This window comes from Puma concolor, chromosome A2 (genome assembly GCF_028749965.1).
Source record: "Puma concolor isolate L17-30 chromosome A2, mPumCon1.1.hap2, whole genome shotgun sequence".
Lineage (NCBI taxonomy): Eukaryota > Metazoa > Chordata > Mammalia > Carnivora > Felidae > Puma > Puma concolor.
Window position 1 is genome coordinate 171,855,593 of NC_141668.1, and position 20,853 is coordinate 171,876,445.

Consider the following 20,853-nt stretch of genomic DNA (forward strand, 5'->3'; position numbering starts at 1 on the left):
GGCGAGGACCCTGCGTGACCAGGGAGGTGCAGAGTTTCTGAGGGGCTGGCCCCAGGACCACAGCCCGTCGCGGCCCCCGCTGGGCGTGTGTGTGCACGAGTGCCTGAGCGGGGCCCCCACAGGCCTCCCTGGCCGTCCCAGCCTCCAGTCACTGTCACGCTGCTGTCTGTCGCTGCCCAGGGGCCGCTGCGAGGCCCTCCACTGGAACTCAGTGTGGGCTGCTCCTCTCCACCCAGGGCAGGCCAGGGGTGGCCCACGGTCCGTTCTGAGCCCACGTGGGCTCCCCCACGGACAGACACTTACTCCTCCCGTACTCACCTTAAACGAGTCCCAGTGACCCACGTGAGGCACGCAAGGCACAGAGGAGCAGGCAGGGTTCCGACTGTCCCGTCCGTGTCCCCCAGCTCGTGGCCATCATCTCCGAGGCCTCCAGCTCTGGCATCTCCCTCCAAGCGGACCGCCGCGTCCAGAACCAGCGACGCCGGGTCCACATGACACTGGAGCTGCCCTGGAGCGCGGACCGGGCCATCCAGCAGTTCGGTGAGTCCCACACCGGGCTGCCCCGCCCCCGGGCTGCCCCCCCCCCCACCCGCGGTCCCTGAGAGCCCTCCTCCGCCTTCAGGCCGGACCCACAGGTCCAACCAGGTCTCTGCCCCCGAGTACGTCTTCCTCATCTCCGAGCTGGCCGGGGAGCGAAGGTTCGCCTCCATCGTCGCCAAGCGGCTGGAGAGCCTGGTGAGCGGGGCTGGGCGGGCTCCCCCGGGGTGGGGGGGGGGGGCGCGGGGCGGCGCCGGGAGGAGCGGGACAGTTCCTGACGGCCTTCCCCATCCGGGGCAGGGGGCTCTGACCCATGGGGACCGCCGCGCCACTGAGTCCCGTGACCTGAGCAAGTACAACTTTGAGAACAAGGTACCTGGGGAGGGGGAGGGGGGCAGGAGGGGACGTGTCCATGCCCAGGGTCCCCTAACGCCCCTCCTCTCTGCACTCAGTACGGCGCCCGGGCCCTCAGCTGCGTCCTCACCACCATCCTGAGCCAGACTGAGAACAAGGTGCCGCTGCCCCAGGGCTACCCCGGAGGAGATGCCGCCTTTTTCCGGGGTGAGCTGGGGATGAGTGAAGGTCTCTGCGGTGTGGGGACAGCTTGACCCGGAGCAGTCTGGAGCACTGGGATTGGCAGACTGGATTTGTGTCCAAAGACCCCCCCCTTCCGCACAAGCTTACCGAGGGGGCACTGGTGGCAGGGCGGGCACCCCGGGCTGGCTGGAGGGCTGGCACGGGGCAGAAGACATTCGAGGCCCCCCCTTCTGCAGATATGAAGCAGGGCCTGCTGTCGGTTGGCATTGGTGGGCGTGAGTCCCGCTCTGGCTGTCTGGATGTGGAGAAGGGTGAGTCCTCCACGCAGAGCCCCCCCCCCCGCCCCCCCAAATCCATGGGAAGGCCCCCACACCTCCCAGGCAAAGCTCCCGGGGCCCTGCTGGGGCTCCCGACGCCCTGAGCTCCCCCCTGCCCCCCCCAACTGCTCCATCAAGTTCTTGAGTACCCCCCGCCCCCCCAGACTTCTCCATCACCAAGTTCCTGAGCACCCCCCGCCCCTCCCAGACTGCTCCATCAAGTTCTTGAGCACCCCCCCACCCCCCAGACTGTTCCATCGCCAAGTTCCTGAGCACCCCCCGCCCCCCTAGACTGCTCCATCAAGTTCTTGAGCACCCCCCACCCCCCAGACTGCTCCATCACCAAGTTCCTGAACCGCATCCTGGGGCTAGAGGTGCACAAGCAGAACGCGCTGTTCCAGTATTTCTCCGACACCTTCGACCACCTCATCGATGTGGACAAGAAGGAGGGCAAATACGACATGGGCATCCTGGGTGAGGGCTGTGGCCTCCCCGGGGCGGGGGCCTGTGGGGGGTGGGGGTCTCCAGAGCCCGAAATGGCCCTGACGGTGTTGTCCCTGTCCCTGCTCCAGCCTCCTAATGGAGGGACTGTGGCCATGCTGGGGTGATCCCCACCCCGGTGAGCAACTGGGAAGGCCCTGGAGGGGCAGGACTTGGAGCACCAAGAAGACTCTGTCTCGGGGAGGGGGGCTGCTGCAGCCTAGTGCTGTTCCCTGAGGACCAGAAGGTTTTATTTAGGCCTGAGGGGTGTATCCACATGCTCCACGTGCTGGTGGTGAGCCTGGCACGTTTGCTCTCCTCATGCCAAAGGAACCTGACGGCTGATACCCCACAGCAGGGGCCGGGGGGGGGGGGCCACGAGCCCTCCTGAGAGAGACCAGAGTCTATATTTTCAGCTTCGAGGACCAGTCTCTGCCCGGGCGTACAACTTGGCCGTGGTAGTGAAAGCACAGACCACGGGAAACTGAGTGGTCACGGCTACGTGCCAATAAAACTTTATTTATAAAATCGGTGGCAGGTATAGTTTGCTGACTCCTGTGTAACCATCCCCACAAGAGCCTTGCAGAGCTGGGGCCCTGAGGGGCACGTTGTCTGTAGTCACATCTAGTGTGAGTGTCCAGTGGGGGCTGGGGAGGCGGCTTGGACCCCAGGCCACCACGGGAGGAGCCGCTTGCCATCCGGGCCGTCTCTGCCGGGGGAGCATCCACTGCACTCCCTAGTGGACGTCTCTGGGGTGTCCCCGAGAACTTGGGACGGACGGCTCCCAAAAGCCCAGAGCCTGGAGTCTCGTGGCCCCCAGATGGGAGGGTCTCACCCCTGCTCGCCCTCTCTGCAGACCTGGCTCCAGGCGTCGATGAGATCTATGAGGAGAGCCAGCAGGTGTTCCTTGCCCCTGGGCACCCACAGGATGGGCAGGTGGTCTTCTATAAGGTGAGTGGGTGCTAAGCCGCCCAGCACGTGCAGGCCCGGTCCCAGCACCCCTCACCCCACTCTGAGCCCCGCATGCTCTTGCAGATCAGCGTGGACCGCGGCCTGAAATGGGACGAGGCTTACGCCAAGTCCCTGGAGCTGACGGGCCCCCACGACGGCTTCTACCTCTCCTACAAGGTGGGTGGCTCGGGGGGCCCCCAACATGTCCCCAGGGGCGGGACCCCAGCCGATGGGGAGGGGGAGGGGAGGGGCAGGGAGGGGCAGGCAGCATCGCCCCCACCTCCCGCGCACCCCTGCCCAGGTCCGGGACAACAAGCCCAGCTGCCTCCTGGCGGAGCAGAACCGCGGCAAGCACTTCACGGTGTACAAGCCTAACGTGGGCCGGCAGAGCCAGCTGGAGACCTTCGACAGCCTGTGCCGGAAGTTCCACTGGGTAGGCGCCGGCTGACGGGCCGGGGGGGCGGGGGGGGGGTGGGGGTGGGGTGGTGCCTGTGCCCCCTGGCGCACGTGCTCCCCTTTCTGCAGGTCCCCAGGCCAGCCCTCTGTGCCCAGCTCACCCGGCTGCCGGTGCAGGAGGAGCAGGCCTGGGGCACCGTGGACCTTAGCTTCCCGCTCGTGCGCTGGGAATCGTGGATGGTCAGCCCATGCGGGTGGCTCACGCGGCTGTGTGTCCCCAGGTGACGGCGGAGGAGGCCAGGGAGCACTGGGAGAACAGCTACGCCTTCTCGCTGACGCACTGCAGCCACACCGCATGGTGAGGGCCGGGGTCGGACTGGGACGGGGGCGCGACAGCTTTGCACGGCCTGGCCTGGCCTCTCTGCAAAGCACGTGTACGAGGGTCCCTACAAATGGCACAGGGCAAAGTGGGGGGGGTGGGGGCCGCGTTGGGCGTCCGGGGCGTTCAGGGAGCTCGGAGGCGGCGAGCAGGACGGTGCGTGGGGCCCGTGGGATCCGAGCCTCCCCTCCCCCGCCCCGGCGCAGGAACCGGCACTGCCGGCTGGTGCAGGAGGGCAAGGACTGCGTGCAGGGCCTGCGGCTGCGGCACCACTACATGCTGTGCGGGGCCCTGCTGCGCGTGTGGGGCCGCATCGCCGCCGTCATGGCCGACGTCACCAGCAGCAGCTACCTGCAGATCGTGCGCCTCAAGACCAAGGACCAGAAGAAGCAAGTCGGTGAGCAGGTGGGCACGCCAGAGGGGCCGGGCGGGAGCAGGCACCGCTTCAGAAGCCCTGACCCGCCCCGGCCCCCAGGCATCAAGATCCCCGAGGGCTGCGTGCGCCGCGTGCTGCAGGAGCTACAGCTCATGGACGACGACGTCAAGCGCAAGCACGCGCGGGGCCGGGGCCTCCCCGCGCCGCTGCCGCCGCCGCCGCCCGCCCTGCGCCCTCTCGAGCTGCCTTGCGGCCCCGGCGAGGTCCTGGACCTCACCTACAGCCCGCCGGCCCAGGCCTTCCCGCAGCCCCTGCCCTTTGCCTTCCCGCCCCCCGACCCCGTGCCGGCCCCCGGCGGCCTGCCCCTGGGCGCCCCGGACTCCGCAGCCGACGCCGCCGCCGCGGCCTTGGCACACCAGCGCCGTGACATCAACTTCAAGGAGGTGCTGGAGGACATGCTGCGCTCCCTCAACGCCGGGCCTGGCGCCGGGGCAGCCGGAGCGCCCGCGGGGAGCGGGGGGCCCGAGCGGCAGAGCGTCATCCAGTTTGGGCCCCCCTTTCCCAGCTCGTAGGCCCGGCAAGCGGCCCACAGCCGGCGTCCGAGGGGAAACACTTATCTGCAATACACACGTCTCCGTGGACTCGAACTTCTCTCCTGCCGGCCTGGGTGGCGGGCGGGTGGTGAGCCGGGGCCCAGGGCCCCCCTGCTGACTTCCGGGGAGGGGCTGCCGCCCCCCCCCCCCCCCCGCCCCCAGCTTCCGGAGGCCTCCACTGTAGTGCCTTCCCTACCGGGCAGACCCCTCAAGATGCTGCCCGCCCTTCGGGGCCCTCCCAGGCAGCGCAGGTCCCACTCAGGATGTCGCGGGGTCCAGGCTTGGGCAGGGCCCGGGGGTGAGGGGCACACCCTGCCCGTGCCTCTGCCCTCTCCTGCCCTCCAGGCCTAGGCAGGAGCTCCCCATCCCACCTCACCCCACCCATCCTCAGGGCCTGGTCTGACCAGAAACCCCTGAAATCCACAAAACTGGGTGGCCCCAAGAGCTGGAAACTCAGGAAACCCCAGGTGCTCAGGGCCCTGCCTTCTCTGGGGGACTCCATGGGACAGACCCCACCCCCATTAATATATGCAATTCTTCCCCACTCTCTCTGCTCCCTAAATTATTGCCCCGCCCTCTCTCCCAGGCCCCAGAACCTGCCGTGGAGCTGGCGGTGTGGGTGGGTCCCTGGTTTCTATGTGTATTTATAATTAATGCAGGTGTACATATGTAAAGAGATCTTTTTTTAAATATATGTGCCTTTTCACTACCTCCCAGATTGTCTGCTTCTCCGGCCTGCAGAGACCATGGGGAGAGGAAGGCACGGTGTGTCTCCTCCAGGAACGTTTAGCGGTTGCCCATGGCGGCCCCACTCAGAGGAGGTCGAGGGGGCTGTTGCCTGTGGAGGGAGCCAGGCAGGTGAGACCAGCCCGCTCCTCTCCCAGACCCGCGGGAGGCCGAGGCCAGGGTAGCGGTCTAGGGCCAGGCTGAGGAGACAGACCCACGCTACAAGGGGCCGTCGTCTGCGGTGTCTTCCTGGCACCAGCGTGGCAGGCCAGCTGCCTTGGCCCAACCCGTGCCAGCCCTGCTGTGTCTCGGGCCAGCCACTGGTTGCCTCCTGCCTGCCAGGGAGACCCACCCCCCCCCCCCCCCCGACACCCCGGGACACTCAGGGTGGTGGTGCTCTCCAGAGCAGTTCCCCTCGTCTCTGGTGTGCACAGCTGCGGCCCCTGCTCTGGTTTATTCCCAAGGCTCCCTCACGGTGTTGGTTCAGGTGGGTGGGGTGGCCCAGGACAGGAGGGCCAAGAGCTGGGCCCTGGGGACGGCAGGAATGCACGCCAGGCCCTTCCCGGAAGCCACGGAAGCACACCCGGGTCTGGTCCTCAGGTTAGAAGGGTCTCCCACCAGCCAGGACGTGGACAGGCGAGGAGCCGGGAGACCCAGGGGGAGCAGCTCTAGGGTGGCTGGGGTTCTCAGCCTGGCTACTGCAGCCCTCCAGCCCCATCTCTCTGCTGCTGACCTTCACTGGAAATTGGCGGGGGCTGGGGCGGGGGGGGGGGGAGGAGGGACAGGACAGACCCAACTGCTCTCCAGCCGTGCCATCCTCTGCGCCCTTGCCAGGACGGCCCCAGGCAGCTACAGGCAGGAAGCTGTGACCATGCCTCCCAGGTCCCCCAGACCTTGGATGAGCGTTGGCCTGCAGGACTGATGGCCTCAGGCTATTCCCACCCCTTCCTGGGGCAGGGGACTGTAGATAACGCCCCCACGGCCGCACCAGATGAGGCCCCGTGGGCAGGCCTGGATGCCCTGGCTCAGTGTCCAACAGTGAGGCCTGTCTAGTGCATAGGCCCTGCCTGGCATGGCTCTGTGCCCAGACCAGCTCGGCCTGATGCTCAGCCCACCCCACGTGCCTAGTCCCTCCAGTGGGCAGAGCCACAAGGCCCCAGCCCCCTTGGCCTCCCATCTAGGCACTGGGTAAGACCGGCCACAGGCAGGCCCTGAGCAGCGGGCTAATACCCTGGATGAGTCACAGCCAGTAATTCCTATCACCTCCCACAGGATCAGCCTGTGCCCAGCAGGCGGGGCTGCTAAGATTAGCGGGCGCAGACGCAGCCCTAGGAAGCCAGAGAACTCCTGAACTCACAAGAGCCTGGGGAGCTAACACCACCCTCCTGCCCCTGAACCAGAAGGCCCCCAGGGCAAAAGGCTTCCCCGCCTACCCCCCAAACCCACCCCAGGGAGGCAGGAACTTGCAGCAGGCCAATTTGTACGTTTTATTCCCACAAGATAACCAGGGGTGTGTGGGGGGGGGGCGCCGAGCCACGAGCCGGGCCGAGGAACCTTCCTCCGGCAGAGGGTGCACGCCGGGTTCTCGGGTCTGCCCCACCAGCAGGCTGGTTTTCAGGCAGACCGTCATGGGTGCCGGGTAGAAGGCTCCGAGGGGCAGGGGCGGCGCATCCTTGTGGAGCTAGAGGTAGCAGGGCAAGTCCTTCTCGATCACCTGTGGGGGGAAAGGGGGTCAGCGCTGGCCTCTTCCTTGGCCCCCACCCCCCCAGCGGGCCCCTGCAGAGGAACCTACCAGGGGCTCTTCCATGGGACCGTACCGCTTCACCACGCAGCCATTCTTGTCAATGAGGAACTGCAGGAAGGGGCCGTGTCAAAATGGGGACCCCGCAGCTCTGGGGGGGGAATGCGGCCTCTGGGGCCGGGGCTGGAGTCCCTTTGGGCAGGGCACTGAGCTGTGGCTGAATAAACGGACCCAGGGGCAGGAGCTGGCCCTGGACACGGTCCTAGCCTGTCCCCCCTTCCCCCTTCTTACCTTGGTGAAGTTCCATTTGATGGCACTAGAAGACAAATGTGAGATCATGAGAAATCTGTGGCGATTGCGGACCCCCCGGGGTCCCTGCGGACCACCCTGCCCCTTCCTTTGCCCTGCACTCACTTTCCCAAGATGCCCCTCCCCTTGGGCTGGACTTTCATCCACTTCCACAGCGGGTGGGCATCATCCCCGTTCACACAGATCTTGCTGAACATATCGAACTTGACATTATAGCCAGCAGCGAACTCCTTGATCTCCGCGTTACTCCCTGGTTCCTGGGGCAAGCAGGGGCATTGGGGTGAGTGAGGACAAGCCTGGACTCCCCCTGGTCCCCGCTGCCACAGGCCCGACCCAGATCTCCCCACACCCGCCCACCCTAGTCTCGACCATCCCGACACAGGGACACCTAGGGACACAGCTGGCCAAGTACGTACCTGCCTCCCGAACTGGTTGCAAGGGAAGGCCAGGATCCGTAAACCACACTCAGCGTATCTGGCGTGCAGGTCGACAAGCTGAGTATAGTTTACCTCCGTTTTGCCTCATTGCGAGGCCACGTTGGTGACTATGCACACGAAGCCCCTGGAGGAGAGATGGTGCAGTCAGGCCAGGTCAGGGCCAACGACCTTTTCCCCTGCCTCTCCCACCAGGCAGGTATGTACCCACCGGTACTTGTCCAGGTTAACCATGTGTCCATCGATGTCCTTGGCTGAGAACTCGTGCATGGACTGAGCACAGCGCCAGTCGTCTCGGGAGGCACACTGTAAGGCAAGGGCACCATGAGGGGCCTGTGAACCTCGCTGCCACCTGGCCCATCGCCCAGCTCGGGGTCCCCAGAGGAAGGACTCCCAGGCGGATCCGCGCCAAGAAAACCATGTCCCCGAGACAAGGAAAAACTGAGGACGACTCCTCCTCGAAGGCGCCCGCCGCTTGCGCGGCAGGGCGCATTTGACAGAGGACACTGAGACCCAAAGAGGGTTTGGGACCCCGCCAGGTGGCTCCAGCGGCGGGTGTGGAGGCCCCGCGCGCACCGGATCCCGGGAATCGGCGCTACAGCCGCTATCACAGGTCGCGAGCGCCGCCTGCCCCGCTCTCTCTAGACGCGGCTCCTTCCGTCGGGGGCGCGCCCTCTTGCGCCCGCAAGCCCCAGCCTTCCGCCGCGGGGGGACTAGGCGCCGCCGCCTGCCCGGCAACCGGCGCCGCTGCCCGCGGCGACCCGGGGAGCCGGCGGCTGTGCGGCCCATGCCGGACCGTTTCCGGCCGCGCCTGTGCCCCAGGGCCGCGCCGGGGGGACAAAGGGCCGGTAGCCAGGGCGCCCGGCCGCCCGTCTGTGACGCCACCGCGCGGGGCCCAGGGGAGCACGGGGCGGGGGAGGGGCGGTGACGCCCCGCGGCGCGTGACCCGGGGTTTCCAGCCCACCGGGCGCCTCCCGTTCGCCGGGCCCCGACCGGGGGCGCCAGCGGCCGAGGGTGCCCAAGCCCCCCCAGCCCCCTCGACGCAACCCGGAGGCGCCCATCGGGGGTCCCTCCTGCCCAGGCCTGCTCCCGAACGCCCCCCGCCCGAGTTCTCCGCGGCCCCGCGCGCCTGCCCAACGGCCCGTCGGCCCGCCTCCGGTGCCCAGCTCACCATGGTGCCGGCCAGGCCGGGCGCGGCCACGGCTCCGCACAGCAGCGCCGGCTTCAGCAGGCGGCACAGGCGGCTTAGGTTCATCGCGGCGGCGGGGGCGCCAGAGGCAGCGACTCCTCCCCTCGCCGAGCCAACCAATGGACGCGCGCCGGCGGGCCTGGCCTCCCCGCCCTAGGCCACGCCCAACAGAGCCCTCATTGGTTGTACGCGCAGGCGGGGCGGACGCGTGGTGACACCAGCCAATGGGAGGCCGGGGTGAGGGGCGGGCGGGGGCGGGGCCGGGCCGGGCTGGGCTGCGGCTCCGCGGCTCTGCGCGACTGCGCATGCTCGCCGGCGGGGAGGGCTGCGAGGTCCGCGCAGGCGGCGCGGCGCGGCGGCGAGTTTAGGACGGTTATCCGGCTGGTTGACCTCGGCACCGCGGGGATGCCTGACCACTTGAGATAGTACTGGAAACACGTGGTGGGGGGGCTCGAACTCCCAGAAATATCGCCCAGCTCTTTGAACACTGGAGGTTTTCTTTTAAAAGTAAATAAAGTCAGTCGGGGTCAGACTCCCGCTCACTGGAGACTGCGGTGTCGCTGCGGGGGCGCCCCGCCCGTGGGCCCAGCGAAGGCCGGGGACCACCCAGCGGCGAGCGCCGTTACAAGCAGCGCGTGAGCCCGGGGCCACTAACCAGGCGACGGTTAGCGGGCCCTGTGGCCGCGAGGACGCGCAGGTGTGTGCGGGGCAGCGGCGGCACACGCCGGGGGAGTAGTCTGCACACAGTGCAGGCGTGCTCGGGCATTTGGCCGAGTCGGTCCAGAAGACAGAACCGCCCGCCCTTGGGAATTGAGCCAAGGAATTCCTCAGCGGCCCGGCCGCCCCCACTCCCAACCCTGCCTGGACTTTGACCTGTGGACCAGTGGGTGTTTTCAGCTTGTGCTACAGCGCACTTCTTTTCCCCTTCTCGGATCCTCCCGTGAACATTGCTGCAGAGACGGGGGGGGGGGGGGGGGGGGGGTAGGACTCTCGGCTTGGTTCACTTGGGGGGCGCCAATGAGACCCCCTCCCACCCAGGCTTGCCAAAGGGCAGAGCTGGGGCCCTTGGCCTTGCGCCACGCTTAGAGGTAGAAGTGCAATGAAATGAGGAAGCCCATTCCGACGGCCAGGCCCTGTCTTGCACAATGGCCTTCACGTGGCCTCCTCCCTCCAGTGCGGCTACCAGAGGCCCACTTGTCTGAGTCACCTCCTGGAAGAGAGCCCCCATAGTCCCACCTGGGCAGCCTCACTTCTCAAGAAGGAGCACACCCCCACCCCCCACCCCCCACCCCCCGCGCGCCGCCTATATTGCTTCCTCCCTGGAACCGTGGGGTGTCACGGCCACATTGGGGAAGGACCCTGTCTGGCTCTGGGGGAAGACTGCTGTTTTCACTTTTGCCGCAGTTGTGACCTATAACTTTGTCATAAAGATGGCCCCCGAGGCTGTTGGTTATTGCAGGATGGGCCAGAAAAACAGCTCAGGGCAACGCCCTTGTGCCCACCCCGCAGGAGGAGAGAGGTGGAGCGAGCTGGCAGCACCCGTGTCCTGAGGTGGCCAGAGGCGGAGACAACAACCCATGTGGAGGCCAGCCGGAGCTGCCGGTGGGGCGTTCGGGCTTCACGGCTTCTGCCAGAGACACTCCGTCTCACAGAGGGGGCCGTGGAGTCTTGGGAAAGTCTCAAGGCTCCAGGAAGGCTTCCCTGTGGTGGCCTCAGTTCCTGTGTGTCCCCAGTGAGGGGGCTCATCTGGCCACTGGCGAGAGGCCTTTTCAAAGTGGAAAGTTTTTCTAATTGAGATAAAATTCACATAACATAAAATCCACTATTTTAGCCCTTTTGAAGTGCACACTTTTTTAAGATATTTAAAATGTACAACCATCTCCGCTAGGTAGTTCCAGAACATCCCATCACCCCAGAGGAAACCCAGTCCCCATCATCAGTCACTCCCTGTCCCCTCCCCCAGCCCCCGGCCCCCACGAACCCCTTCCTGTCCGTGGAAGAGCCTGTTCTGGCAATTTCACACACGTGGACTCACACCCCGTGTGGCGTCTGGTGTCGGGTTCCCTCCCCGAGCGTCGTGTGTTCGGGGTCCGTCCGCGGGGCGGCGGGGGTGGGCGCCTCGCTCCTGCTCTGCTCGTGGCCAAGTAATGTTCCCATTGGTGGTGGACATGGTGTGTTTACCTGTTCATATATTGATGGAATTTGGTTGTTTTGAACTTTTGCCTTTGTGATGCTGTGCAAGTGTTTGCATGGGCATACATTTTCATTTTTTAAATTAAAACTTTTTTTCTTTAATTTACACCCAAATTAGTTAGCATATAGCGCAACAATGATTTCCAGTAGATTCCTTCATGCCCCTTTCCCATTTAGCCCATGCCCCCTCCCACAGCCCCTCCAGCAAGCCTCTGTTTGTTCCCCATATTTATGAGTCTCTTCTGTTTTGTCCCCCTTCCTCTTTTCATACACTTTCATTTCTCCTTGGTATGCACCTAGGAGTGGAATTGCCGGGTCAGATGGTAAGTCTCGTTTAACCTTGTGAGCAGCTGCCGGACTGTTTTCCATCACTGCATTTTATATCCCCACCCAGGAGCGTGTGGATGGCGGCCAGAGTTCTGGACTCAGCCTCGGCCATGTGATACAGCATGGCGAGAGGGGCGAAGGAGCGGCTTGCCACTCTGTGTCTCTGTGCCCTGGCGCTGAGGGCACAGTCACTGGACTCTGAATCATCAGAATGATGCTCAGGCCTCGGCAGCCTCTCTGGGGACCTGAGGCCCCCCTGGCCCCGTGAGCCCTTTCTCCTGTCTCTTCTGTGCCCTGTGGAACAGCAAGACTCCCTAACATCTACACACTCACTACTGTATTCACCTGCCACCCATGCCTGGGCCCTCTTGGGGTACTATCCGGGCCACCTTTCCTCGGGGCCGGCCTCCCCCCGCCCCCAGGTTCCAACAGTCCTGCCTTCTCCCCTTGCCAGATCTGCCTTCACGCCAGCAACCTAGACAGATGCCATTTCTCCCGTCTTAAAACCGTTCCTAGCTCCCTCTCCCTCCACCTTTGCCCCCCCCCCTTGGCATTCACGTCCACATCTCCAAGTCCTTTCCTCTCATCCATCCCACCCTGGCCAGGCCCCCTCCTCATCTGCCCTCCTTGGGGTCACCAAGCTCCCGTCCAACCTTCACATCTGCTCAGACTCAAACTGCTGTTCCGTGGCTTTGATGGTTGCTCTCTCCCTCCTCCTCCTCCAGACGCTTTCTTCACCTGGTTCCAGGGCACCTGGCAACCTCCTACCGCCCTTTATTCTACTAAGGAGCACTCATGTAACACTGCTGGTGCCAGGCACTGCCATCATTAGTCAGGCGCCCTGAGAAGGGGGTGCTGTTTTTGTCCCTGTTCTACGAGGCAGGGGGAAGGGAGGCATTTAGGTACAAAATTGTTAAGGGATGTGCCTCGGTTCACACAGCCAGGACTGGAGGCCAGGCCACTGCTTCAGGATCTGTGTCCCGCTCTGTGCCCTTCTGCTGCTTCTTCCCTCTCCTCGGCCTCCACATCTTGGCAAGGCTCCAGTCCTGGTCTCGGATCTGTTTGGTGACCGCGCCCAGCCTCCGATCTCCAAGTCTGCTGCACCGCCCCCCCCCCCACCCCCGCCTCCCAACCTTGGACTTTGCCCTGGATTCCACTCATATCCCAAGGTCTCCTTGATCTCTCTCCTTGGGCCGCAAGGAGATCATTTCTTCTTTCTTTTTTCTTTATTCTTATTTTTTAAGTAATCTCTATGCCCAATGTGGAGCTTGAACTTCTCCTCCACCAACTGAGCCAGCCAGGTGCCCCCAGAGCCCCTTTCTTTCTCTTTTTTTAATTTTTAAATTTATTTTTGGGAGACAGAGAGAGACAGAGCATGAACAGGGGAGGGGCAGAGAGAGAGGGAGACACAGAATCTGAAGCAGGTTCCGGGCTCCGAGCTGTCAGCACAGAGCCCGACACGGGGCCCGAACCCACAAACCGCAAGATCATGACCTGAGCTGAAGTCACACGCTCAACGGACTGGGCCACCCAGGCGTCCCTCCAGAGCCCCTTTCTAATTTGTCACCCACACCTGTCTCTCCCTGGCCTGTTGGCCCCAGTCAGGGCTGCTCTGTTCTCCCTCTTCCCTCTCTGTCTCTCTCTTCTCCGTGTCCCGTCCATCTGCTATTCTGTGGGCTCCACCTTCAGAATACCAGGACTCTGCCCACTGCTCTGCCCAGGTCATCCTCTCCACCCCTCCTTGGTCTCCCTGCTCAAACACTGAGAGTGACTGACAAAGTTAACCCAAGCTTTTCAACCCAAGCAACAAGGCCTCCCAGGGTTTGCCTCACTGCACTCTTCAACCTTCTGTCCTCCCCTCCCCCCACAGGCCTCCTTGCTGCCAACTCACCAGGCAAAGTGCAGCCTCAGGGCCTTTGCACACACTGTACCTTTTGACAGACCTTTCTATAGACATTCCCACAGCTTCCTCCTTCTCTTTGGGCTTTTGCCAGAGTCTCTCTCGCTCCTTGCCTTCCCTGACCTCCTCCCCATTTGAAACTGAAAGTCTCCCACGTTGCTTAGCGTGGTCTACCTTTTCTTCCATAGCATTGTCACCTTGTAACATTATCGTCTGTTGTGCTCACCGTTTCTGTCCTGTGTCTCCCTGGAACGTCTGTCTCTGTGAACGTATCGCTCAATGAGAAGCTCCTGATGGGCCTCCACTGGGGCGAGCGCTGAGCTGGGGGCAGGGGTGGATGCGCAGTGGGGGTTGCGGGGAGACACAGGTGGGAGCACCTCATGAGCCCAGGAGCTATGCCAGGCTCCTTCCAAGCACAGCCGTCCCTTTAGACTCTCACCTAACCCTCTAAAACGGGGACACTTTATTTCCATTGCACAGAAGGGAACACCAAGGCTCATGGGCATTAACTTGGACGCGGCCCGCAGCACCTGGATGCATATTTACAAAGGGCCTACAAAGTTGCTCGGCCCTCTCTGGGAAGCGAGGAGACCGCTGCCTCCGTCCGGCCTCAGTTTCCCCTCCCGTAGCTCGCCTCCGCCTCCCACGATTCGAAATCCAACTCACAGAGACCAGCGTTGAGCGGAAACCACAACTCCCGAGAGGCCCTGCGGCCAAAGCCACGCGAGAACTGCCGAGGCGAGAGTGGGCGGTTCCGTTCGCACGCCTCTCGCGCAGCCAACCGCCGCTCTCTGAAGGCCCGGGCTGCCCTTGGCGCTGCCGCTCCCGAAGGTGTCTGGATTCAGGCGTTCGCTGTCGACAGCCCTCCACGAGACGGACTGGGGGCTTGACAATGGCTCGGCGCAGGCGCAGTCGGCGAGGGTACTGCCGGGCTGGGGCGCGTTGACGCGGAGCGGCGGCGGCCATGGACGACGAGGAGGAGACGTACCGGCTGTGGAAGATCCGCAAGACCATCATGCAGGTGAGCCTGCTCGGCTAACGCGGCGAGGTCGGACCAGGACGAGGTCCCTGCGGCGCGCAGCGGGGCCGGGGCGCGTGGAGGACGGAGGGGCCGACGGCCTGTGGCCGAGCCGGGAGTCCGGCGGTCCCGGGGCGGGGAGGAGGGGGTCTCCCTCGAGCTGGAGAGAGACGGCGGACCCCTGTTCTCCCATTTGGGCCTGTTCCTGGAAGGCTTGGGCTCTAGCCCGGGTGCCTGACAGAATCCCAGAATCGGGGCTTGGGGGGAGCCCTGCTGGTCAGTGAGGGCGTCTGACTGATGTTTCTGTTCGGCGGCTACTTCACGGCCTCGGCCGCCACCTTTGAGCTCCTCGCGTTGTTCGGGACAACTAACAGCGACAGTCTGGCTGAGCGTTCACTGCAAGGCGTGCGGTTTAGCCGCCCGGTGGGAGGGGACCCGTGCGATCCCAGGCCTGGGAGAAATCCCGCCGGAACTAAGCCCAGGCGGCCGCATTCAGCCTCTTCTTACCGCTTTGCAAAGCTGCTCTATGGCAGGGACCAGAGCAGCCGTGCCCAGGGGCTGCGCTGGGGGCCCTGCAGGCTGTGGAGGGACAATCAGGCCAGGGGTCTCATGGAGAAAAGGGGTGGGCGCAGGGCTGGGTAGCATCTCTGACCTTCCCTCTCTCCGTCTGGATCCTCTTCACCCACTGGAGGAGCCCTGGCCAGCCCAGCAGTGCCCCTCCCACCCAGACCCCAGGGCCGTAGCTCTGCGCCACCGCTTCCCGGTCACGGCCTGTCCCCGAGGCTCAGGATAAGGTGACAGTTGCGTGTGTGGCAGCTGGTTGTCTGGAGCAGCGCAGGGGCTCTCTTGGGGTGTGCCCTGGCCTGTGTCCCCACCTGCCCATTTCCGTCTGACGTCTACACGCACCTGTCGCATCAGGCCCCCAAACCCCGTGTCCTTCTCTGCAGTGGCCTCATCTGGCCCGAGCTCTTCCCGCCAGCTCTCTCTGCCCTGAGGTCACTGGGCTAGCCCGCTCTCTCTGCAGCTCTGCCATGACCGTGGCTACCTGGTGACCCAGGATGAGCTGGACCAGACACTGGAAGAGTTCAAGGCCCAGTTTGGGGACAAGCCGAGTGAAGGGCGGCCACGGCGCACAGACCTCACGGTGCTGGTGGCCCACAACGACGACCCCACTGACCAGATGTTCGTCTTCTTTCCAGGTGAGGGCCGTGCTGGTCCTGGGCTGTGTGTGTCCTGGGGGTCACGGTCCTAGTAGAGCCATCGGGGGGCCTGCTCGGGGGTCACATGGTAGCAGCTGCATGCTGTGTGACCAGTGTCTACACTGACCCTTTTTATTCTTCCCAGCCTGGAAAGAGAGCACACACCCCCCCCCCCCGCCCGCCCCCCCCACCCTTTCACTGCAGACGATGACATTGATCTCTGACTTCTCTGAGCACTTTTTCCAGCTTCCTTCTCCTCGATCCCCTTCCCCAGTTTTTCTTCCTCGGCTGTGTTCTCCACCAGGATCGTCACAGGCCTCCCAGGGGGGCCCCCAGACCCCTCATGACCTGAGACTCACCTGGGTCCTGTCTGGCCCCCACCCATCAGCCCAGCCTCCAGTCTCCAAGCCTCCCGTTCCCTGCAGCCCCTTCCTGTGCTGCTGCAGGGTTCTGGCCCCGTCCCGGGCCCCGTCCATGCCCCTCACCGAGCTCGGGTGCCACCTCCTCCAGGTCGAGCGAAGAGCCCACCAAGGGGTGTCCCGGGCCCCCTGTGTCCCTCTGTCTTAGCACCTGCTCCACTGAGGCAGCCCGACTCTAAGGCCCATAAGGGTCGGGAGGCCGTGTTGTGGGGTGAGCACTTGGGGGCCCAGCCCACTGCCTGGAATCAAGGGGGGTGGCACACGTTTACAGAATGGACCCAGTTGGTGCTTTGACAGGAAGCGTCCCCGTGTGTGAGGCGTGGTTATTGGAGGCATTGGTGCTTAACCACCTGCGTCCCTGTGGCGCTGTCTCAGCCTCCTGAGAGTGGGGCGTCCGTGTTCTCCTGTGGGCCATAGCTCAGGACTGGGGTTCCTGCCGTGTTAGCCCACACAGCACCCCCGACCTGGCGGCTTGAGCGTCCGCGACCGCTCCGCTCCCAGCGCCGGAGGCACGAAGTCTGACGCCGGGTATCAGCAGGGCTGGTGGTCTGTGAGGTGTCTCCTGGCGTGTGGGTGGCCGCCTTCTCCCTGTGTCCTCACACGGCCGCTTGCTCTTTGCGTCTCTGTCTTCGTGTCCTAGAAGGACAGCAGTTGGTTGGATTGGGGTCTGCCCCGATGACCTCGCGTAAATTTAGCGTTGTTTCCAAGTGCAGTCACGTTTGAGGTATTGGGGGTTGGGACTCTAACGTAAGGGCTCGGGGGGGGACACGACTCAGCCCACGATACTGCCCGTCGGTGGAGCGAGGGTCTCAGGAGGGTGCCATGATGGAGCAGCGGGCAGGGGCCTGGCCGGGAGCCCCACGTGGGTCCTGGCACCAGGGGCTGCCCGTCTGCTGGGCTGCCGGAGTCCAGAGGTCCCACAGTGCCAGGCTCTGGGCCTGTGCGCCGTGGTGACCCGGCACCCCACCGGCAGTGCAGGGACGGGAGGTAGTCTCCGTGGTGGGACGTCGGGCTCCCGTAGACCAGACGAAGCACTTGATGTGGGCGTTCCCAAACCCTGGAACCACTGAGGCCCCGGACCACATGAGTCCCAGATCCTCCTTCCAGGAAGGGGTCCAGTAAGTCCGGGGTGCCAGGCCCCTTTCAGCTCCCCAGGTGACGTGGAGGCGGCCAGCCCCCTGCTCTGGGAGCCAGCAGCCAGGTTCCTGTCGTGCGTGTGGGGAAGCTGAGGCCTCAGAGAGAAGGGGCCGTTCCGGAGTGGCACAGGGACCCCTCGGCAAGGCAGAGCTAGCACCCGGGTGCCCGAGAGGGCGAGGGAGCTGGGCCCGCACGGCGAGAGGGGCCCCGGCAGTGCAGACCGCCGTGCGTTCTGTCTGCAGAGGAGCCTAAGGTCGGCATCAAGACCATCAAGGTGTACTGCCAGCGGATGCAGGAAGAGAACATCACCCGCGCCCTCATCGTGGTGCAGCAGGGCATGACCCCCTCCGCCAAGCAGGTGGGTGGGGGCCCCGCCGCCTCTCCTTCGGCCCTGAGCACCTCGCTTCCCTTCCTGCCGCAGCTCCTCACGGGGCCCTTCGCCCATCCCGAGGGGACCCCCGGGGACTGGGATCTGAGGAGGAGCGGTTGTCCCTCGCTGAGGGGCAGGGCCAGAGTGGCGGGGCGGTCGGGACGGGACGGAGGACCAGTAAGCACTCTCGTCCTGTGCTTGGGGGCTGCAGGGCACTCCCAGCCCCATCGGCTCGAGGACGAGCCCCGGGAGCGTTTTGTCAGATGGAAACACGCGAGCATCACCTGGTTGTCACCGTGACACCAGGCCGAGGCCCCTGTTGGGTGGGCGGGCTCTCCCTTTGGAGGAGCCCGGCTGCCTGGTGGTGGGTTTTGCTGAATTGCAGCGCTTGGCGGTTTATTGGGGTGTGAAAGCAAACCCTCTCTGGCTTCCCGCCCCCCCGCCAGCCTCCAGGGAGCGAACGGTGGGGTGGTCCTGGCTCTTGGCTGTGCCTGAGGGCGGTCTCTCTTCCAGTCGCTGGTTGACATGGCCCCCAAGTACGTCCTGGAGCAGTTTTTGCAACAGGAGCTGCTCATCAACATCACAGAACACGAGGTGGGGGCCTCAGGTGGGGGCTGTGGGGGATGGGCCCTCCTCCCCAGCGGGGGCTAGCGAGGGATGAAGGGAGGCTGGGAAGGCAGTGCCGGGCCCCACAGTCCCTCACCCGCTGGGGGATGGCAGAGATGTGGGCGTTTGCCTGAGAGTAGGAAGGCAGTGGGGACGCGTCCCCGGGGCTGGATGCTCCCGCTTTGGGGAGAGCCGGTCTGGTGATGGAAGTAGGGCAGGGGTCCCTGAGTGTGGTCCTGGACGGGCCGCGGCAACATCACCTGGGAACTCAACCAGGAATGCAGAAACCCAGGCTTGCTTGGCCTGCACAGTCCGGAAGCCCCGGGGGGTGGGGGCGGGACCCCAGGGCTGATCTGCAGGAGGCGCAGTCTGGGGAACCCTGTCCACATGTGGAGGCGGGAGCAGGATGGGGCTGCGCCAGGACATCTGTAAACCCCGGCCCCTCTGGTTAACGTGGCGCGGCAAGGCAGCTGGCCAGGGCCCGCCCCGCACCCCTTCTCTGTGTGGGGGCTCAGCGGGGCCTGTCCTCAGCTCCTCCTCTTGGCAGCTGGTCCCAGAGCACGTCGTCATGACCAAGGAGGAGGTGACCGAGCTCCTGGCCCGGTAGTATCCTTTCGGCCCCCTCCCCTGGGCCCCCGCACCCCACTCACTCCCACCCTCGTCAGCTGAGCCTGGCTTTTTCCCTGACTGAGCTGCTCAGTAAACTCCGAGAGAACCAGCTGCCCAGGATCCAGGCCGGAGACCCGGTGGCCCGCTACTTTGGGATAAAGCGAGGGCAGGTGAGGACTCCCCCCCCCCCCCCCCACCCACCTGGGGCTCCCCCAAGGGCAGGTGAGGAGTCCCGCCCCCCCGTCACCCAGGGCCCCCCCCCCCCCCACTCCAGATCCGGGGTGGGCTGTGACTTCAGCCTGTGGGGAGGCCTCAGCCCCTGTTCTGCTTTGGCACCTTCGCAGGTGGTGAAGATCATCCGGCCCAGCGAGACCGCGGGCAGGTACATCACCTACCGGCTGGTGCAGTAGCCGCCCTGCTCGCAGGTGAGATGGCGCCTCTTGGTGGGGGGGGTTGCTGAGCGGGAGGGCCTGTCCGTCTCCGGCCCGGGAGGGAGCACACCGTTCCCGCCCACCGGGTTGTGGCCGGAGAGCCCCTTCTCCCCGCTGCCCGCGGTCCTTCGTGTGTCGTCCACTTGTCGCCGGGCTTGGAGGCAGCTGGCTCAGGCTCGCAGGACCGACTAACACGCCTTCGTCCTTCCTCTCGTCCAGCGGCCCGGAGTCCCTCACCCAGGCTGAGGGCGGCGGCTGGCCCGCCCTGTGGGAACAGTCACCCCAGGAACCTCCTCACTGCTGCTTCTCCACACCCCTGGGCTGAAGGTCTGCGTGTGGCCTCACCTGGACCCCGCGTGAGGGCGCCTCCGGAGTGAACGGGACGGCGCAGGGAGGCCCTCTGGCGCCCGGTGACAAACTGCAGTCCCGGGTCCAAGTCTCTGGCCCCCAGCGCCTTGCTGTCGCCGTGTCCTATAGGGTGGCCCCGGGGACATCTGTGAGTCGCGCCCGTGGCGGCAGAGAGCGAGTTGCTGCTTGCTGCCGGGTGTTTTTAAGAATTAAAAGTATTGGAGTAAATAAAGCGGCCTGTCTGGAAGTCAGAACGACCGTTTGCGACGAGTGGCCTTGCCCGAGGCTGTAGGCCCTAGGCCCCGCCGGGGGGACTCCGCCCCCTTGTTCTGTGGCGCCTGCTGCTCCGGAGGGTGGCCGTCCTCTCTCGTCCCTGTACCGAGCCTGCGGGGGGGGGGGGGTGGACGGCGGGCATCGGGCCCTGTCCACGTGCGCGAGGCAGGCAGTGCTGCCGTGTTGCTTCGACTTGGTTTCCTGCTGCTTTTCTCACGCAGAAGTTTGCAGTGAGATCACCCAGCGTCCTCCCGTTACCGTCTGATTTCAGGAAGTCTTCCCCAGGTTTGCTTTTCTTTCTAATAACTGCTTTATCGGGGTGTAACTTATGTGCCACACAAGTCGCCCATTCGCAGCCCACCGTTCAGTGGCTCTTAGTGTTGTCAGTGTTAGAACTTGTCACCCCAGAGGAAACCCCGTCCCCACCACCACCCCGGCCCCCCACGAGCCCCCTTCCCGTCCGTGGATGAGCCCGTTCTGGACGTTTCACGCACGTGGACTCACACCTCGCGTGGCCTCTCGTGTCTGGTTCCCTCCCTGAGCATCATGCGTTCGGGGTCCGTCCGCGGGGTGGCGGGGGTGGGCGCCTCGCTCCTTCTCGCGGTCGAGGGACGTGCGCGTGTGCCGTGGACATGTGTGTATCCATTTGCCCGCCATTGGACGGCGAGTTCTTCCACGTTTTGGCAGTTACGAATAACGTTGCTGTGGGCATTCACCACGAGTTTCGCGTGGACGTGTGTTTTCATTTTTCTCGGGCGTGTATCTGGGAGTAGAATTGCCGGGTCGCCTGGAGGCTGGTTGCCTGTTGGGGGAACCGCCCGGCGGTCAGCACCGCAGCCGCCCCACGTCTCGTCCGCACACCCCTGCCCTCTGCGTCCTCGCCGTCGCCCGGGCTGCTTTTCCCTGACGCCTGGCCACGCTGAGCAGCGTTTGTGTGCTTACTGGCCACCTCAGCGTCGTCTTTGGAGGGAGGTCTGTTCAGATCCTTCGTCCGTGGCAGGATCGGGCTGGCTGGCTGGCTGTCTGTCCGACCAGGCTGCAGGTGCTGTTGGTTCCCG

The 20,853-nt window shown here is 64.8% G+C and overlaps 3 protein-coding genes and 1 long non-coding RNA gene across 12 annotated transcripts in view; 3 read left to right on the forward strand and 1 right to left on the reverse strand.

The window, feature by feature from the left end:
* The window catches only part of SBNO2 (strawberry notch homolog 2), a 51,336-nt gene extending 46,061 nt beyond the window's left edge, over positions 1–5,275 (forward strand). For 3 of the 7 annotated variants that reach the window (XM_086699730.1, XM_086699729.1, XM_086699734.1), the window contains 12 exons: positions 405–540; positions 623–735; positions 838–909; positions 990–1,098; positions 1,311–1,385; positions 1,683–1,865; positions 2,728–2,822; positions 2,907–2,999; positions 3,124–3,255; positions 3,500–3,576; positions 3,804–4,002; positions 4,073–5,275. In XM_086699730.1, coding sequence (XP_086555856.1) covers positions 405–540; positions 623–735; positions 838–909; positions 990–1,098; positions 1,311–1,385; positions 1,683–1,865; positions 2,728–2,822; positions 2,907–2,999; positions 3,124–3,255; positions 3,500–3,576; positions 3,804–4,002; positions 4,073–4,684 — 1,896 coding nt within the window. In that variant the 3' untranslated portion in view covers positions 4,685–5,275. The remainder of the gene's footprint in view (positions 1–404; positions 541–622; positions 736–837; positions 910–989; positions 1,099–1,310; positions 1,386–1,682; positions 1,866–2,727; positions 2,823–2,906; positions 3,000–3,123; positions 3,256–3,499; positions 3,577–3,803; positions 4,003–4,072) is intronic. The other 4 variants (XM_086699733.1, XM_086699735.1, XM_086699731.1 and 1 more) reach the window with 3 other exon arrangements.
* Positions 5,276–6,765: 1,490 nt separating this feature from the next.
* GPX4 (glutathione peroxidase 4) lies at positions 6,766–9,097 on the reverse strand. Of its 2 annotated transcripts, none has more exons than XM_086699737.1 (7): positions 8,948–9,097; positions 7,988–8,082; positions 7,759–7,903; positions 7,448–7,599; positions 7,325–7,349; positions 7,085–7,144; positions 6,766–7,006 (listed from the first exon to the last, which is right to left on the reverse strand). In XM_086699737.1, the coding sequence occupies exons 1-7, from the start codon at positions 9,029–9,031 to the stop codon at positions 6,974–6,976; spliced, it is 594 nt and encodes a 197-aa protein (XP_086555863.1). In that variant the 5' UTR covers positions 9,032–9,097; the 3' UTR covers positions 6,766–6,973. The 2 variants fall into 2 exon arrangements, with proteins under 2 accessions (XP_086555863.1, XP_025771987.2); XM_025916202.2 differs by lacking the exon at positions 8,948–9,097 and adding an exon at positions 8,353–8,580.
* On the forward strand, positions 9,077–11,170 carry LOC147583945 (uncharacterized). Its single transcript, XR_015248616.1, has 2 exons — positions 9,077–9,848; positions 10,475–11,170. It is a non-coding gene; the product is annotated as an uncharacterized LOC147583945 (long non-coding RNA).
* A 3,079-nt stretch (positions 11,171–14,249) lies between these two features.
* POLR2E (RNA polymerase II, I and III subunit E) lies at positions 14,250–19,754 on the forward strand. Of its 2 annotated transcripts, XM_086699739.1 has the most exons (8): positions 14,250–14,406; positions 15,428–15,602; positions 17,401–17,516; positions 18,042–18,122; positions 18,682–18,740; positions 18,835–18,913; positions 19,088–19,168; positions 19,394–19,754. In XM_086699739.1, exons 1-7 carry the CDS (start codon positions 14,350–14,352, stop codon positions 19,151–19,153), a joined length of 633 nt encoding a protein of 210 aa, XP_086555865.1. In that variant the 5' UTR covers positions 14,250–14,349; the 3' UTR covers positions 19,154–19,168; positions 19,394–19,754. The 2 variants fall into 2 exon arrangements, with proteins under 2 accessions (XP_086555865.1, XP_086555864.1); XM_086699738.1 differs by lacking the exons at positions 18,042–18,122; positions 18,682–18,740; positions 18,835–18,913; positions 19,088–19,168; positions 19,394–19,754 and having other exon boundaries at positions 15,748–17,486.
* Positions 19,755–20,853: the final 1,099 nt, after the last annotated feature.